Source organism: Nicotiana tabacum, chromosome 17 (genome assembly GCF_000715075.1).
Source record: "Nicotiana tabacum cultivar K326 chromosome 17, ASM71507v2, whole genome shotgun sequence".
Classification (NCBI taxonomy): domain Eukaryota; kingdom Viridiplantae; phylum Streptophyta; class Magnoliopsida; order Solanales; family Solanaceae; genus Nicotiana; species Nicotiana tabacum.
The window spans coordinates 140,323,124-140,341,697 of NC_134096.1; the positions used below are offsets into that span (position 1 = coordinate 140,323,124).

Below are 18,574 nucleotides of genomic sequence, written 5' to 3' on the forward strand. Positions count from 1 at the left end.
AGGGGACCCAATGTGAAGGGATAAGTATAAACACTTAAGAACCCCTCCACATAAGCGGTGATGCTCTCTTCGGGAGCAGGAATTTGCACCACGACCTCGGGACCCCAGTTGCAGTCCCTCTTCACAGCCTCGAGGTGGCTCTTCGATATTGAGCACATGTACATCGACACATGCTCCCATCGGCTCGGGATCGATGAAGGGTTTTCGACCTTGAAGTTGGATTTTAGAGTACACGGGCTGGGAATATATTCATGGGGAAGCGGCTCCACCGGCGCCTTGCCGTCGGACGACCGGGAAGAGGAGCAAGAAGCTTTCTCCTTCTGCGGTACAGTCATTGAGGTTTTCGCCATTTGTATAGTAAAGAAGAGCAAAGAAAGATGAAAAACTGGTGGTTTCGGTGCTAACGACGGTGGCTCTACAGATGACGAAAAGGAGGAGACGAAAAGAGTGAGAATACTTAGAGGTTTGGTTAGAGCAAAAGTAAAGTTTGATTCAATGAAGGAGCGGGTATTTATAGGTTTACTGCGACAGTTTGGTGGCTTTAGTGGCCGACCGCTAACTGACAAGCATTAATGATTTGGGGAACTGAATTGACGGGACGTTTCAATCACATCCATCACTTACGTCATAAGGACGACGTCATGATCGAGGTTTCGGAAAATCAAGGCTCAAACCGTTTCTTATCATTTTATTCCATGAAACGCGGGGACTATCTGTATACGGTCGAAATCGGGCATATCAGATTTCATAGGCACGAGGAGCTGCCTCGAGAGTAAGCTAGTAATAGACCAGGCTCGAGCTCAATGGCAAAGTATGGAGCATGAAGATCTAAGTGCTCGCTGAAGATCGAGACCGAGCATGACCGACTTCGAGTAAGGCGTAATAACTGAATGACGAAATATTAGCAACCGACCGAAGATCTCGGCGGAAATCCCGGAACAGATCGAATCAAGCAGTTATTGACGTCAATCATGGGATTTGTTTTCGTCATAAGAATTGTACCTTATTTAGGATTCCTTTACTATATAAAGAGGGACCTCATTCATTTGTAAGGGGATTTTTGACTGAGAAATATATACAAAAACACACTGCTCTCTATTTCACTTACTATCTATTACTGTTCATCATTGTTTATTTTTCTGTTCTTTACTGTTTTCCTTATCCAACCTCGAGACCATCTCGAATCAAGGTCGAAAGCTCTGCTAGAACACTGGTTTGATTTATTTTATTATTCATATTATCTATTCAATTCCTTGTTTATCAATTGGTATTGGATTAAATCACGTATCCTTAAAACCACTAAATAAGTTTAATTGTTACTCAAATTTCTGGGTAAACAATTATATAATGACTTTATTTCGTAATTGGTCTTTCCCAATTAGTTATGTTAGTCATGAGATTAGTCTAGCGCTTTATAATGAGTTTGCTCCCATAATTGGCCCTTTCCAGTTCAAATTACAGTAGTTTTTAAATAACTCAAGTCAATCAACTAATAAGTTTTACAGAAATTGGTTAATAATTTAAGCCCTGAATCAGATCATAATAAGTTGACATATTATTGAATGTTTAGTGTAACTAAGAGGATGTTGGTTTCCGCCGGTTGCTCGAGTGAATAATGCTAAGAATCGAAAAAACTCTTATACAAGACTTTTGTCCACTTAAACTATCAAAGGTGTACAATTAAAACTAAAGATAAAATGCACCCCAAACAAATGGGTGAGAATTGTTACTGAAGTATTGTGTATTTCCCTTTTCTTTTTCAGACAACAATCTTTTGTAAGATTAACAAAATATAGTGCCATGTAACTAAGAAATGCTTTAAGCAAGGATGTTGTTAGCTTTGTCACAACTCCTCCACTGCAACATTATCAACATGTTATTATTCTGTACAGTTTTGATCAGAAGCCAGCAACATGAAAAGAGGAAAACCAAATGACCATCTCCTCTGTTAACGCGGCCTCTGTTTTGATAGATAATTTCCTTCCATCTTCCATCGAAAACCGGCAAACCGGACACGTTTTCCGGTCACCATTTAACCATTTATCAACACAATCACGATGAAATTCATGCAAACAAGGCAAAACTCTATTGTCATCTCCATCTTTCAACTTTGACAAGCACACACAACACCAGTTTTCACCTAGTCTAGCCACTTCATGTACTCTTGATTTATTCTGATTGATGGCTTGAATCAACTTCAACATCAATATATCTTTGAAAGTAGAGATTGAGATCAGCAATTTCTTGAAAGCCATTGGTATTTAAGAGAACATAGGAGAAACATTTTGATGTGGTTATTAATAAGAAGTGGTGGTATAGGAGAAATGTGGTGGTTGCTCAGTTAATTTGCGTGGTTTGGAAGAGTGGTTAGGAATGAGAGAAATAAGGATTTTTAGTGTTTTCAACAATGCAGTAGCACCAATAGAGACTGCAACTTCTAACCATTATTTTAGGACACGAGACTCTATCGTTATGTCTTAAACATGGTTGTTGAGTTCCAACTCTTAGCTTAATTATTCAGTCCATGTTACATAATAGGGCTGCTTGAACACTCACTTTTATTCATATTAGACATGCGAAAAAGTTTTCCGGATTCTTGCAATATTTATCGGTAGAAGTCTTCTATAAATATCCCCCACCTAAACTGTAGTGGTTAAAACGAATTTCTAAGGTTTCTGTTGCTTGAAAACGACATCGTCACTGTTTCACCTTTCAAAACAACGACATTAGCAATATTCCTTCCCTTGGGTTCTTATTGGAGGAAATCTACATTTCTTCCACCTAGCAGTACAAGTACAAAATAAGATTGTATTAAGTACGTCAAAAAGTTTTAGAAGGTGAGATTTTAATTAAATTGAGTAAAAACAGAAAAAGAAACAATTCACATTGGCAAGAGAGATCATATTTATGAAGAAAGTTTCGCTCTTTTCTTTTAATACGTTAAATAAAAATGTGACAATGTTACGATGAAATACAGGAAAATTTTGATACTACAGACCAAATATCCGGGAAATTAAGCCAGGATTAATCAATTGTAAATCAATCTAAATGAAACTGCTGGAAAAGCTACTGTAGAAAAGCCAATTTTTCCTCTTTGGCAATTGGAAGTATATTTTAGTTTATCACACAATTAATTGGTATTGTTAGACGAGGAAGAGTGTCAGATTCCATGTCAAATGGACAACATCAAGTGTCACAAAAAAGGATGATGAAGCTTAGAGCAACCATGGTCCTGTAAGTATTACATATGCCTTAATTGTAAGGAGGGCTAGTTCAAGACTCGGGTTAATTTTACTGAACGTCATCCAACTTATCATTTATTTCACAAAAATTATTTATCTATTTTTTATCACTTAAAAGTCACTCAACTTTACCTTCGTAACTTAAAAGTCATTCTAGTTCAAAACCTATAAAATATCCTATAAAAAATATGACATGGCATTACATTTAATTAAAAAATCTAACAATAATGCCACATAAACTTAAATAGACCATATCTAAGTTAGACTCATTTCTTCCTCAGCCCGATTTTGATCGTTTTTTTGAATATTAGTTTTAATTTATTTTACATGAAAAACCGACCGATTTCGGTCGGTTTCTTAAAAAATAAATTTTGCGGTATTCTAAAATAGTTTCCCGCATTTTTGCGCCAAAAAAATACGACTGAAGTCGGTCGGTTTCATAAAAAAAATTAAAAAATAAAATATTTTAAAAAACTGACCGACTTCGATCGAGTTTTCGGTCGGTTTTTGACCGACCGAACGGTTGTCCGAGGTCGGTTTTGGCTGAATTTTTAATAGTGAACTTCTACTATGCAATTTCATTGTGGGTGTTTCTTACCAATATTTTGACTTTAATGAAATAGTAATTTGTGAGAATAGATTCTTATTAGCTTGTTGTTCTTGTCTGTAAGTGGTACATTTATATGTTATGTAAGATTGAAGTCGGTCGGTTTTCCAAAATATTTTATTTTTTAATTTTTTTTACGAAATCGACCGACTTCAGTCGGTTTTTCATAAAAAATAAATTAAAACTAATATTCAAAAAATCGACCGAAATCGAGCTGAGGAAGAAATGGGTCTAAAATAGATATGGTCTATTTAAGCTTATGTGGCATTATTGTTAGTTTTTTTAATTAAATGTAATGTCATGTCATATATTTTATTGGATATTTTATAGGTTATGAACTAGAATGACTTTTAAGTTATAAAGGTAAAGTTGAGTGACTTTTAAGTGATGAAAAATAGATAAGTGACTTTTGTGAAATAAATGATAAGTTGGATGACCATGAGCGAAAATAACCCTTCAAGACTCTGAACAATAAAAATTGATTTTCTAAAAATATCATCATTATGAAAATACACACACGATAGAAAAATTACGTCAAACTATTGAAATAAAATATACTACAAGTAAATATTTACCACAATAAGCGAATCTTAATTTTAGGATAATTGGCGTTTTCAATCCAGCAAAATAATCTAATTCGAATTAAGCTAGAATAGCAAAAACAAAAAAAAAATTGGCTGCCTAAAACAGAGAATATCGGTGTCTACTGTTAAAATATTCTGCAATTTCAAACCCAAAAAAAAAAAAGGAATTTTAAAGCAGGTCGCATTTCGTGATCTACACCACTTCTCAAAATTACCAATTTACCCCTCTTGATCTCAAAAGCCTACAAATAAATGATTTTGTACTATTTTTAGAGGTTAAATCCTACAATCACCTTGTCCAACAAGTGTACATAAAATTAAAATCCCCAAGATTGATTGTTCCATTTTTATTTCAAGGTGGTTCCAGTTTCACGCAGAAAAAATTTTAGGCGATCAATTTTTAAAAGAACAATATATCACATATATTTGCCATAACTTTCCAACTTACAAGAATATCAAGCTTCTCACCGGAACGACAAGTGAATGGTTTTGCGCACATGGAATTTGTAAAAGGTTTTAAACCCAACTTAATATTGTGCTTTAGACACTCTGAAATATTGAGCATCTAAACTCCTTGCCCTTGTATATGCTAACCTATGAGCATTCCAGGTTTCAATGAATTTTTGCTAATCTTTTAATTTAGAAAGGAAAATCAATTAGTATAAGTAAGTAACTCTACCGCGATGAGGAGAGCATTGGAACAACGTAAAGTTATCTTTATGTGATCTATATGTCACTGGTTCAAGTCATAGAAGCAGTCACTACCGTCTGCGTTAAGCTAGTTTGTCTACGTCACACCCATGTAGTGCGACCCTTCCTTAAATTTGTGCATGGGTTGCCCTTTAAATAAATCGACCGTGATGTGAACCTCTAAATTCCACTAATAAACAAATAACTTAGTGTCCCATATATTACAGTTGCACTAGTTCAAAGCAAGCAATTGTTGCCCATACTTGTCAAACATACATTACATCCATTATAACATTAAATTTAAATATTATCAACTGTTCATCAGCTAGCTAATGAACTGGTTTTGATCTTCTTTATTTCTTTCAGATTCAGAGATGTGGATGTGTAATCCATCTAGGAAGTACAAACCCGGTGTCCGCACAATATTCCCTTCTTTTTTCATTCTCCACCTGAAAAATCAATAACGAAATCATAGTGACTAATCATTTTACAATTGAACAGTTTTAACTTGAAATAGGCAAATATTTACCTGTACTTGGTGACTAAGTAATGGAGAAAAATGGATATTTGCAGCTTGGCAAGATCAGCACCAGCACATAGTCTGAGACCCCCACCAAATGCCATGAATTTCTTGGATGCACTATGTAGTTCTTCCTCCTAATTATATATATTTACATATATAGGTTAAGAGAAATAGTTTAAGAGAAGTCCATTATATATAAAATGTTAGTACAAGAAATGATAAGGAGAGCATGTGAAGTATAAATATTATGTCTCTTGCCTTCCAACGCCATGGATTGAAGACATAGGGATCCTCATAGTTATTTGAATCAAGATGAACTGATGGTGGACATACTACCACTATCCAACCTGCTGGAATTGTAAATCCTGCAACAATTTAAGGACTTCAGAATGAAGCAAACCAAATAATAAAAGAAGAAACAGATGAATAAATAGACACAGATATCTACAAAAGTAAATAGACTAGGAAATGGTATGAATTTTCATCACCTTTTATTTTGACATCTTTCAGTACTTTTCGGAAAATTCCTGGCACGATATTGGCTAGCCTTACTATTTCATTCACAACCTGCAGCTCAGTTCTTAATCTTTAGCAACAACAAAACAAAGGCAGGATTATAACATTATTAAGCCAAAATTTATTAAAAGTATATATAAGAAGTGCCTTGAACCATTTAAATTAAGTTAAAAGCACAAATACAATATGGAAAGTAAATGCACCTTATGTGTGAATGTCATTGACTTGTATTCTGTCCATGAAATCGCGGCCTCTTTGTCCTCTCGGTTTTTAACAATGTTCTCGTGCTCTTCCTAAATGAAGCAGAAAAAGAGATATAGTGTAAGATAATATGAGAAATAAAAAACAAGGAAGAAGTAAAATAGGTGAGAATGAGATTTTCAAGAACGAACCATAAGTTGTGGCAACACCTGAGGATGATCATTGAGAAACTTGAGACCTAAGGCAATGGCAGCAGATGTTGTTTCAAAAGCAGCAAACAATACTGCGAAGATAGTATTCAGGGCATTTTCCTCTGTTAGAATTGTTTCTTTGTTGGCTACTTCACAAAGAAGGTGATCCAAGAAATCTTGTTTGTTTCGTTTTTCCTTTGATGTTTTTCTCTCCTTCACTATGTCTTTGATCATCTTCATAGCATTTTTACGCCCCTGAAAAAATGTTCAACTTAAACTAATTAGGTCTAATCAGCTAAACCATACATGTATAAAGTGATCCATTCTTCCATGAGTTTAAATTATATACATTCTGAATATAATTTTTTTTACACAATATCGGTGCAAGTGAACCGGTTATAGCATGTTACAGCTCTATTTCTTAGGTTGTCATATTAGGTTTTGATACAACAGAATACTTCACACTTCACCTGTAAAGAGGCATGATAAGCTGTACCAGGGAGATTAATTGGAAAACAGACAAAGCCACCCATGAAAGCTCTGTACTGCTCTCTCAATTCCAATGCTTTTTCTTCATTACATTCCAGGATCTTTTCCGCCATAAATGTGATTAGCATCTGGATTAATATATATCAAAATTAACTACTATTAGCGAAAAGAAGAGCGCGTTGAAACATAATATAATCAACTAGATAAAAGTGTGTTCTCTCTAAAAGCTTAAGAGATTATCACAATTTCAGATGCTTCTTTGACGTCAACTTCTCCCCGGCCAGCCCATCGATGCAAGTGTTTACGAATATTAAGGTCAATTTCAGAAATATGGTTATGTTTTAGCTTATCAGGGCCAACGAGGCTGAGAACTAAATTCCTAAGATACTTATGAACAGTCCCTTTGTTGTCAAGAAAGCCATCTTTTCCAGTGAGTTCAATAGCACTCTTTGTGTACCAACACTGGAACAATACTTCTTCTTGTTGGAAGACATAGTAATTGACTTCAGGATCAGCAGATACAACCACTGGATGCCCAACTAAACTAGTCTTAAATATCTTCCCATATCTGCAAAATCAAGAAAGTTTTTTCAGAAGTACATATTTATTCAAATTAAACCATGATTAGGATTCCCTATAACAGCTGGTAATTTTAATAGTAACTCTGGTTTGGTAATCTTAAAATACAGTATAACCGGTTAAAGTACTATATAAGTAAAATCTTTTTTTGTGTGTGTGTGACGTAAATATAAGTAAAATCCTTAGTAGGTTAAAGTGCATTGACTATATATAAAATTAAAATCCTCTGAACATTTTCAGGTTGACAAACCTTGCAGTTCTTTCCTGAATAAAAGGTGGGATTCCTTCCAAAGGATGTGAAGAGAAGTACCCAATGGATTCGCCAATAATAGGCAGACCCATAGAGCCAGGAGGCAATAACCCTTTGCATTTGGGATTTCTCCATCTATACACCCAATGAGTGAATCCTACAACTATTAATGCTACTGCCAATAAACTAAGCCACATATCTCTGTATGTATATGTATGCAAATTTCAACTAGTTTACCAACTCATTTGTAAGGCCGAGATATATATACACTTTCTGTGCTGCCAAAAGCTAATGACTCATAATATCAAGTTAAAGCCATGTAGTTGTAAAAAAATTGAGTACAAGAATGTATATCGGAACATTCTGTGGTGGGTGTTACTAAAAGAGTGTCATATTCTGCAACTTGTTATCACGTGAAAAGTATCTTGCATACGGTTTAAACTTGTTCTTTGGCTAAACGTATAAAATTTTGCTTTTGATCAAACCATGCGCATTGCATTGCATTGCATTTATCCCCTTTTGCGTATCAGGAGTCTTTCTTTTAATTGGAAATTAAACCAACTCTTTTGCGTTTTTTCCCTGCTCGTTTCTGTCGATGAAATTAGAGTATTAAGGGTTTATTTGGATTGAAACACTTGACTTTCCGCATTATGTCTCAATTGGAAAAGTCTTCTTATATTAAATTATGTGAATGTGTAATTCTTCTAAATAAAATGGAAAGTATGAAACTAAACGACGATAGACGTGCTCTTTGCAATTGGTTGATTGCACTCAAGAGCAAATATCTCTGTCATCTAGTCAATCAATTGATAAATAAATGTCTACAGATCACCCCCAATATTTGAGTTAACAAGGCGCGCACGGTTCTATTTACCTTCAACATGAAAAGCTCGGTTCTTTACTGGAAAGTATAACATTTCAGACATAATGGCTGGATATATATACCATTGTTAAACATGCAGTTGTATTTCGATTGGCATTTGATTTTACTGCTTGATTTATAAAAAATTTAGTACTATTATTTAACGTTGTATGCTACACGCTTCATTCGACAAGAAGCAAAAAAGAAACCAAAAAGGGCGGTTTCAGGGAGGAGGGAATAAAATCTCACGTAGTCTAACGAAGATTAAAACTGCAACTGCCTTGTGACTTTGTAAGGCTTGGCATTCGTGTTTACATCTAATGATTGTTCTCCTTTTTATTTTAACAAGAAATACATCCCTCCACCATAAAGGCTAATGCTCCAGTAACATGCTCATACCAATTTACCATACCAAACCAGACTACATAAAAATATATCAGAGCACGGAGACCCAAACCATTTTCAGATGTCAAAATATTCCCTGTATGTACACCCAGTAAGTGACAGATTCGTACATCACATGCATGTATAACCAAATGTAAACGAATGAACAAAGAACCAATGTAAACTTCGTCATTTTTACAAACTGAGCCTGTGTAAAAGAATAACTCTACAGCAAGGAAGATTTGAACACGCAAAAATACTCTCACGTATAAAGTGACAACAGTAATAAACCGTTACCTCTGTATAATGCTTCTTAATATTTTTAAAGCTAAAATGCAAACTTTAACTTCTCAAGATTCCATGAATTGAGAGGTTGGAGGGCTCACTTTTGTCTTCTCTAAACCTGCATATCATAACACAATACAGTCACAATTAGGAAGTTATACTAGGAACCAACTGACTGCTAAAAATCCCAAAAAATCAAGTTAAGAAATTACAAAGAAATTCCCAGCCAAATATTGCTAACACAGAAAAGCACCATACATAAACATATAAAATAGAGAGTAGGATTTTCCAGTGAAGCATACCATGAGCCCCACGTATCTCCACTTCGCGCCATTCTTGGACAAGAGCACAGCAACAACACATTAAATGAGAAAGAAAATCATCAACAAAGCCACCCTGAAAAGAAAAGAAAATTTTTTAGCAGGGCCCGTGAGATCTCGAGGGTATTCAATTTATTGCATCTCAAATCAAAAGAAGCATTATTGACACAACATGCATGAAGGTACTTATGTATCATAACTGTTTCTCTTTACCATGATATTTAGCTTTTTCCGAAGCTTCCTTCTGATGCAACATGTGTAACAACAGCAGGATAGTATCAAAGAATAAGCCATTAATTCATTACAAGCTTCCGCTGATGCTACATAACAGACATTCAAAAGTTCATATTGTTAGCTTCAAAAGTATAAAAATGAATAAGCTAAAAAAACAAGCTGTCGAACTACACTAATTGATACAGAAGTCAAGAAAATGGTTCTTGTATTTTCAACTGACAAAGATAGAAGTAAGATATCTAATTATGCCCACAGAATTTAAGGGTATGCATAACCTTTTCAAGATTTTTTCTGAATCAACTTACAAGACATAGTCAAGCATTGACCTTGCTGTTTTTATTTTCTTAGAAGATCAATGCAATTAAAAGGGAGGCAATGCTAGTCTGAAAAGAGGGATTGACCAACCTTTGATGGTCCAAAAACTTTATATGTCAAACTTCTAATTATAGTTTTCTCAAAAGAAGACTATAATTTCATAGTCCTGGCCCAAGATTACATCATACTCGGAAATTGAAACTTTCAGCAAAGACGCAACACTTGACAAAAAACAGTAGACTCTAATGTTAAAATTAACCGGAAAACATAATATAGTTTCTCTTACAATGTGTATTAGCAACTCAAACTAGTACGTCTGTCAGCAGTCACTTGCAGAAATATAAATATGACAAAGAGTTACACATATCTTAAAAAAAAGGGTAACTAATTTAACCAGTTCTTCATTTATTTTAAGAAAGAGAAAGAAGATTGATGAATGAAAAGGACGGCTTCATTTTCACTCCTCATCACTCACAATTAGTAGAGCCATTAATAGACCAGAAAGTTCTAAATAAAATATAAAGCCACTTACATATATGCCTGTCTGCAGCAACACTGGCAACTTTAGAAAATGTACCACAAGGAAAGAAAACGGTTTTAATACCTGCAATGAAAAGACACAGTATTAACTAGGAATATCTTGATATTGAACCTAATATAATGACATCGTCCCAATGATGAAACAGATAATTCTATATTTGGTGTCATAACAAATCATCCTCCCTTTGTGAGCATGTATCATATGAAAACATATGGAGTCACGCATCTAACTAATTTAAGTATTCTCATTGAAAGCAAAGGTTATTACACATGCGGAACAACAGACACAGACACCAACTACAGGATACAGTATCTGTTCTCGCTGATCTTTCAGATAACAGCATCTTTTATAAAATGGCTTGCTAGACAGTAATAGAGAAAAAAGAACTGTAGTAATAGGCAAAATGATAGTAACAAAAAATTAGTAGATGTACTACAGTGTCCTACTTCAGCCACATCATAATGGAACCCGTCCAGCTCCTTTGAGCAAGAATGACACAACCAAGATCCATGTCTGGACCTACTACAATTTATTTCGTTCTCTCTTGGAGTAAAATTTTTTGTGCTATTGACCACTCAAAAGAGATCAGAACTCAGAATACCTATAGAAAGGAGTGTTCTGTTCATAGAACACAGAAAGAATTCCCAAATAACTTATTATTACTAGCTAAAATGTGTCAAATCTTGACACTCCGAATTCAGAGCTCATACGTGAAAGAAAAGAACAAGTACTTGCACTCCAGCTTTAGGGCGATTCAGAAGATCAAAATGGCGATGATTAGAGGGTAGACCTCATCCATTTTTTGAGGTCAGAAAGGGAAACTGGAAAAAGCACTGTGTCAAATGATGCAATCGGTGTAGCAAAAGGTAGAGGTCGCTTACAGATCATGTGCTTATTCTCATTCTCTCTCTGTTTGCAATAAACATCAAATTCAACGTAATATACCCTGAAATAGAAGGGAAAACCTTATCATTATCCTCACGTTTGTTTAGCTTAACTAAGCTTATTGTAACTACTTGCAATGCACAAGTTTGACAACCTTCTATCCTGTCTCTTTCTAGGCACTCTCACACAGTGTTGTAAATAGCGCTCGCCTCAGCGCTAATAGCGTGAGGCGATGCGATGCGAGCTGCCGGCGCCATTTTGCTCTGTTGCGTGGCGATTTCAGAAAGGCGAGCGCCTTTGCCTATGTAGCGAGAGGCGCTGCGATGTGCGAGGCGATGTGTAGCAGCGCTTTTTGGAAAAAAAAAGGCAGCGACCAAACGACGATTAAAATACAAATTAGGGCTTGGGTTTTTCACTTCTTTCTCCTTCAACAACCATCAGCGCCGTTTGTTTTTTCGATCAATAAACCAAATATTAGGGCTTGGGATTTCATCTTCTTTTTAGTTCATCAGCGACATCATAACCCAGGTATGTTGTCCATTTCTTCTTTCTTCTTCTAGTTTCTGCTATCCATTTTTTTTCTTCAACCATTGCTGTCAAAAAAAATTTCTTTCTTCTTTTTCCTTTTTTCTTTCTTCTTTCTTTCTTCCTTTTTCTTCTTTTTTTTTTTGGCTCTGTTGTTCGAGCAAGTAGCAGAGAGTTCTTTGAGGTTTGAGCTAGCTTTATATCTTTCTTTCTTCCCTTCCTTTTTTTCTTCTCTTCTTTTTTTGTTTTGCTCTGTTTTTTTAATCATGGATACGGGCAGAGGCAGTCAGACACAGAGCTTCTTCATAGTTCAAATCAAACCTAAAATTTACTCTTTTTTTCAGTTAGTCTTATAGAGCAGAATTAATTGCATATAGATGTTGCTTGTTTTAGTTTATGAATCTCCTATGACTATCTATTGAGTTTTTAATTTTTGAATTGATATATTTATTAATATATTATTGCTATTGAGTTTTTAGTTATATATATAATATTTTATTTTTTTGTATAAATTGTCGCTTCACATCAAAAAGGCAAGCACTTCGCTGCTCGCCTCTCGCCTCAGTGAAGCAGGCCCTCGTCGCTATTTGTCGCCGCACACTATCCAAAACACTGCTCTCACACTTCTCATTCTACTTCAAATGTATGTCATCTTGTTGATAAATTTAGAAGTATTGGCCAAGTTTCATTTGCTTGGTGACAGTAATCTGTATTTGCTAACTTATTAAAAAATAAGCTGTATTTGCTGATGCAGATCCCAAATGCTAGCTGAAGACAAGTGAGAGGGACCTCTGAGGATAATGTTTTTTATCAAGGGCTTTCGATCAAGCATCACTCAGTTGCGTTTTCCTTTTTACCATAATGAGAATGAAATATCACAAGAAAGGTGACATAAAGAACATAAAGCAAGTTCTAAAACATACACAAGAGAGGTTCTGAACAGCAGCCGAGCAGATCTGAATGCCACTCTTCATATCTATGTGAACCCTTTGAAGACAGCAGTTCATGTTTGGACGAAACTGATGAAGCGTTTCTGTAAATATTTTTAAGCATTTAAAAGAATCAGTTGACGGCAGGCAATATGGACCATATCCTCGCACTTGATTTACGAGTCTAAGAGATACAGCCTCCCATAGAGAATTACAGTTTAGCTACCATACTTTAGCAAAAATCATATTATCTTTTACTTACCTTGAAGTTTCCCGTTTCTCTTCACTTTTGGCATAACTTTCAACGTAATGTTCCGTGTAACTATCGACATTTGAGTAACTTTCATCCAACTTTTTGGGAGGCTTGGTAGGTGAACTCTTCAATGATAGAGAGTTAGTGGCAACTACCTCTGTGACATCCAGAAGATGCTGAATGAATTCACACTGACCTACATCTAAATTAGCTTGTGAGCGTTGCAATTCTAGTTGCAGTTTTTCATTTTCTTTTTTAATTGCCTCATTGATAGGTACTCTTGGGTAGGAACAAGAAAGGTTCTTCGTTAATATAATGGTATCATCTTTAGAAGGCTCTGGTTTCATAATCACTTCTTGCACCCTCATGTCTTCAGCCTCCAATGTGTATTCATGCTGGTCCCTTTCAATAAATTCCAACCTCTCCTGTCAACATATGGAAAGCAAGATCTATCAACTTGGGATAGAACAGATATCGGTTAGTGTTCACACAAAGTATATGTATGTATATATTCTTTCCAATTGTGAGCAGTAGCAGTCCATATGCATGTATATGCGGTTATAATCATGCATGAGTAGATATTAAACAAGAAATTAGGTAAAGTAGCAGGTTGCTCTTATTGTAACAGATGCACTGTCTTATAACCACTGCAATTTTCTCCTACTCAAACTTGATAAGAAAATCTCACCTCAAGAGATGATTAAAGCGATTCTACCAAGATGGATGAAATAGCAAAAAAATACTACTGACCCTTGTCCGTTGTAATAGATTCAAAATATCTTCAATATCCAAAAGTATATGGGCCTGCTCTCTCATTCAAATTCTGAGAAAAGATTACTTGTTCCATATCAAGAATCAACAAACATTCTATAGTTTCCATAGTAGCTTAAAGAGCTGATTGTTGTTAAAAGAACTTTTCATCCTCTGTCATGCATTACAAGAAGCGAGTACATATGATATAAACCCAAAATCAAACCAAATATCAACTCAACATACTTCTTCATAAGTAATTCGTATAATAACAAAGTGTTTTAGTACTTTGTGTGAATATTTATATGACATACACCCAAAATCAAACCAAATACCCTATCAACCTATACTACTTGGCACGGATCCCACACACACCCAAATCGTGTCGGATCGACAAGGGTACGGCAAGGAGTTTGAAGGATCTGAACAACAGAGTATCAAAACAAGGTAATGACCTGACCAGGAGTTGAATTATGACCAATTATTCCGACTTCAAATCATGAACTTATCAAACTCTAATATATCCCCGCCATGTCATCAACAAAAATGAGAAACAACAAATATAGATCTTAAGATGGAAGTGCAATGAAACAAACAGATAATGGAAGCATATAAAGCGGAACGGCAGCACTATGGATAAAAGAGCAATGTCTCCATACCCTGACTCGAGCATTATCCACTAGAGTGATAAGAGGAATAATCTTCAAATATTGGTCAATCTCATTCTGAGCCCTGCGAAACTGGTAGACAATGTTCCACCCCATAGCCAACAGATAAAGATAACTCCTGTCCTGGCAGCTCTTGACCAATATATAAGACCTCCTTAATGCATCTTCAAGTTGTTCCAATGGCTCTCGGGTTTCCGGATACCTCTTAAGTTCAGTAATCTTGAGCTGCTCCAATAAATTTCCAATTAATTTGAGATGCTGCGCAAACTGCCTGCAATTCTTCTTGTGCATCCGGGCTGTGGTAGCAGCTTTCACAATCATCCCAATTAGCCTCACCGCATCTATGCCAGTAAGCTGGGCGACATTTGCGATTTCCCCAAAATGTTCCCATGAAGCCATATCTAAATTCCGGATTGTTCCTCAACTCCCTCTAATTTTTTAGTTCAATAAGAAGCACATCTCCAGATCAATAGAATCAACTCCTTATAAACAGCACTCACTCAAAACTTTTAACAAAAATCCAAGATTTCTCTCCAAGTCAATATCATTAAGTAAAATTTGGAGAGAACAACATTGCCGACTTAATATAGACTTCTATAAACATCCGTTTTGCAAAATTCATCAGATTCAAGCATACACACATGCAGTCCCATCAAAATACACTCAAAAGCACCGATATGTAGTCAAAATGCACTCAGAAAGATTGCTTGCAACAGATCCGGCAATGGAAGTGCAGCTACCAGTATTGAGCTGCAATGGAAGCTCAAAAGAATGAGGGAACGAGATATCAAAAATAGTCTAAGATTCTATTATACCTCTTCAATTTCCTTTTCGACAAAAATGATAAAGGCAATAAAAGAGCAAATAATAAAGGAAATATGTCGTTTGACTCGTCTTTTGAATATTGAGAAACTACCTGGATAACAAAATGGAAAAGAAATTAACATATTTTTAGTAGAACTCCATTAAAAGTGCAACAACATTACCTGAATTAACGGTGACGCCGTCACCTCACTGTACTCCACCGCAATCCCGTGGTCCTTTCAGCATTCCTTGCAAGGTAAACCTATAATGGAATTAAAATCACAATTTACACACACAAAAAAAAGTTGAAGAATAAAAAAAAAGCTGCGCATATCTCCATGCATATATTCACACTAACGCTGTACAAACGATTTATGCAAACGTACGAGTTTTTCAAACTCGAAAGGACACAAATTTCCGTGCTTTCGGGTTTCGATACAGACTAGAGCTTTAAAAAATTGTTAATGCAACTTTCTATGAACTGAAATACGTGAAAGAAAACGTAAAATTGAGAGGAAATGGACAAGGTTAGTCTGTGATTTAGTAATTTACAGTCATTGCTTTGCGCGAAGAAGCTTCTGGTTATGCAGTTTTGGAATGATTCAGAGAAGAGAGATAGATAAACACTAGTCACGGCTCGCTTCGGTGTGTCTTGTCTGGGAGCTCCGTTATCTAAACAGTTACAACAGAGTAAGAGAAAGGAATACTAATGTGACTTTTATTTGGCCGGGAGTGCATACATTCACTCTGCTGTTATTTTTAATTGACTGAAACACCCTCCATATTACTTATTTTTTGCGTATATGCCACTGCCTTCACGGGTTTTGCAATTTTTGTTTTCTTTCTCTTTTACTTTGCTTCCATTTTTTCGTCAAACCAGTTTCGTAATTTTTCTTTAAGTGAAGAATACTTTTGGTCACAGTTCATCCTTTTGACTGTTTTTTCTCTTTCAGACAACCGACGGTGAAACCCACATGATATGCTCATACTGTTCTAGTGTTCTTTATTTCTCTACTTTATTTTTTTAAAGTCAGACATTAACAATTACTAACATTTGTTGCTTTTTTTTTTAATGCTTGTCATCTCAAAAACAATATATTGTCCACTCTCTACTTATTTGGTGAGTGAAATTGACAATTCCTGAAGTAAAATTGTACTAAAAGAAATTAAAAATGCTCCATAAATATTTAATTATTTAGATATTTGTTTACTCGTAAAACGGTACAGTTTAATTTATACATGTTTTCTAGACAAATGAACTAATTTGATCCAGAAATAATGCAATAATTGAAGAAATATACATTACTTAACCTTAGAATGTAGATAGAGCAGCAGAGATGATAATTTCGTGAACACGATTTTCGGGCACAGCATGAGATCAAAAAGCAAGAAAGTAAGATTGTATTGAACTTTGTATAGAATGTAGTATAAGTTCAGCCAGAAAATTCGTGTCCTTTACAATGATAACTGAGCTCACTATTTATAGTTATATCTAGGGAATGAAGTTATAGGATTGTGTCCTACTTTAATGTCAATTATGAGGGTTATTGATGAAGATGTAACGGTGAATATAAATGCCAAATTCTCTGTCACGTGCCGTCGCTCTTAATGTTGCATAATATTCCTTATTAAATGCTATCGGGCGCAGAGCATTTAATACACCTTTATGAACGTTATCCTTTCCGGTGACAAGCGAAATGACTGCGTTCGGTCTTTGGCCATCCCCGTCTTGGTTCCACGTGTCCTCCCTTTAGACGACCACGTGTCATATCATATTTTACCCTATACAGATAATCCCTTTGCTTGTGACATACCTTTGTGTTACCGAAAAGTTGATAGAAATACCATTTTGGCGGAAATTTCTATAACTCCCTTTGAAGGATCTTGACAGTTGATTAGATGCACGTCTCTCCGCATTTAATGTCCCGAAAATGCGTCAACTTTTACCGATTATTAAGGTAATTATGGCCATGAATTTAGCCGCCAAAATTTTACTTATACGTAACATTCTTTTCCTTTGCGTTTCATAATTTCTCGAGCTTCTGATTTGCATCTTTGTTTTCCATCCTTTCTCCAATTATCTTCAAACACAAAATAATTTTCTTATTCCTTTTCAATGGCTTCTTCCTCCAAGCGTGCTGGTTCTTCAAAGAACAAGAACAAAGTCGAGGACTTTGCTCCTCCAACGGTGGGTTCCATCATCCCAAAAAAACTCAGTATCACAAAGGACCTTGAAGAGAAATTCCCTACTGCTAACCCTTGTATATGGGTTGTAGCAAGTACCCTTCTTCCATTTGTCCTTCCAGTATTCTTGTTGTGAATGAAGACTGTCGCTGCCATGAGTTGGATATCATTGCTCATGATCTATCGGAGTGAGTGATCCTTCCCAAGGAAGGGTTTACATATTTTTACACATATTTTCTTTAAGTGGAGAGCTTGATTCCGTGATTGCGAAGTTTTGCCTTCGCTACCAAGTGTGTTTGGCACAGGTAAGTCCTTCAGTGTGGAGGACGGTCACCCGTCTTCGATGTTTATGCCAGAAAACTGGAGAGGAGCTAACCTTAGCTCATATGATGAATCTCTATTCCCCCAAAATCTTCCACGGGGGAATGATAAATCTCTACAAGTGTGGCTATCATGCTTTGCTGTCTAGCATGGATGATGACAACGACCGTGGGTAGATTGAATGGTTCGTTGCAGTTGCCACCAATGACATCATTCCGACAATGGCTTCATCCTTTCCGGTTGCTTGGAGCCACACTCGTAAGCTCTTTGTTTAGTATTTCTTTTTACTAGATATTCTTTTATGGCTGTAAGCCCTCTTCACCCTTCGCATGTTTCAGCAACTCGATGGATTCCACCGGTGGTGGAAGGTTTGGACCGGTGGGTTGAGAAGATCTTGGACGCCATGACGCCCAAAACTCATTTGTGGAAAGAACTGGCCCTT

At 35.8% G+C, this 18,574-nt stretch overlaps 2 protein-coding genes across 4 annotated transcripts; both read right to left on the minus strand.

Moving 5' to 3' along the window:
- Nucleotides 1-5,294: 5,294 nt before the first annotated feature.
- Nucleotides 5,295-8,212, minus strand: LOC107797950 (cytochrome P450 87A3-like). 2 transcript variants are annotated; one of them, XM_075235206.1, is made up of 9 exons: nt 7,873-8,212; nt 7,287-7,611; nt 7,025-7,171; nt 6,573-6,809; nt 6,366-6,455; nt 6,135-6,213; nt 5,905-6,011; nt 5,653-5,780; nt 5,295-5,572 (listed from the first exon to the last, which is right to left on the minus strand). In XM_075235206.1, the coding sequence occupies exons 1-9, from the start codon at nt 8,067-8,069 to the stop codon at nt 5,449-5,451; spliced, it is 1,434 nt and encodes a 477-aa protein (XP_075091307.1). In that variant the 5' UTR covers nt 8,070-8,212; the 3' UTR covers nt 5,295-5,448. The 2 variants fall into 2 exon arrangements, with proteins under 2 accessions (XP_075091307.1, XP_016476359.2); XM_016620873.2 differs by having other exon boundaries at nt 6,555-6,809.
- A 981-nt stretch (nt 8,213-9,193) lies between these two features.
- On the minus strand, nt 9,194-16,320 carry LOC107797948 (cell number regulator 13). Of its 2 annotated transcripts, none has more exons than XM_075235207.1 (9): nt 16,180-16,320; nt 15,810-15,889; nt 14,815-15,573; nt 13,415-13,830; nt 13,147-13,256; nt 10,805-10,876; nt 9,937-10,043; nt 9,706-9,799; nt 9,194-9,521 (listed from the first exon to the last, which is right to left on the minus strand). In XM_075235207.1, exons 3-9 carry the CDS (start codon nt 15,220-15,222, stop codon nt 9,469-9,471), a joined length of 1,260 nt encoding a protein of 419 aa, XP_075091308.1. In that variant the 5' UTR covers nt 15,223-15,573; nt 15,810-15,889; nt 16,180-16,320; the 3' UTR covers nt 9,194-9,468. The 2 variants fall into 2 exon arrangements, with proteins under 2 accessions (XP_075091308.1, XP_075091309.1); XM_075235208.1 differs by having other exon boundaries at nt 16,014-16,271.
- Nucleotides 16,321-18,574: the final 2,254 nt, after the last annotated feature.

What these genes read in the sequence shown, in the direction of transcription:
- LOC107797950 (XM_016620873.2), bottom strand. Translation starts at nt 8,069, where the DNA reads ATGTGGCTTAGTTTATTGGCAGTAGCATTAATAGTTGTAGGATTCACT. An exon ending in AGGTGTTGCCACAACTTATG is followed by an intron (nt 6,456 to 6,554) that starts GTTCGTTCTTGA and finishes TGCTTCATTTAG; the next exon opens with GAAGAGCACGAGAACATTGT. An exon ending in CAATGACATTCACACATAAG is followed by an intron (nt 6,214 to 6,365) that starts GTGCATTTACTT and finishes ACTGAGCTGCAG; the next exon opens with GTTGTGAATGAAATAGTAAG.
- LOC107797948 (XM_075235207.1), bottom strand. Translation starts at nt 15,222, where the DNA reads ATGGCTTCATGGGAACATTTTGGGGAAATCGCAAATGTCGCCCAGCTT. An exon ending in TGGATAATGCTCGAGTCAGG is followed by an intron (nt 13,831 to 14,814) that starts GTATGGAGACAT and finishes ATATGTTGACAG; the next exon opens with GAGAGGTTGGAATTTATTGA. An exon ending in GGAAAAAGCTAAATATCATG is followed by an intron (nt 9,800 to 9,936) that starts GTAAAGAGAAAC and finishes TTTTCTTTTCAG; the next exon opens with GGTGGCTTTGTTGATGATTT.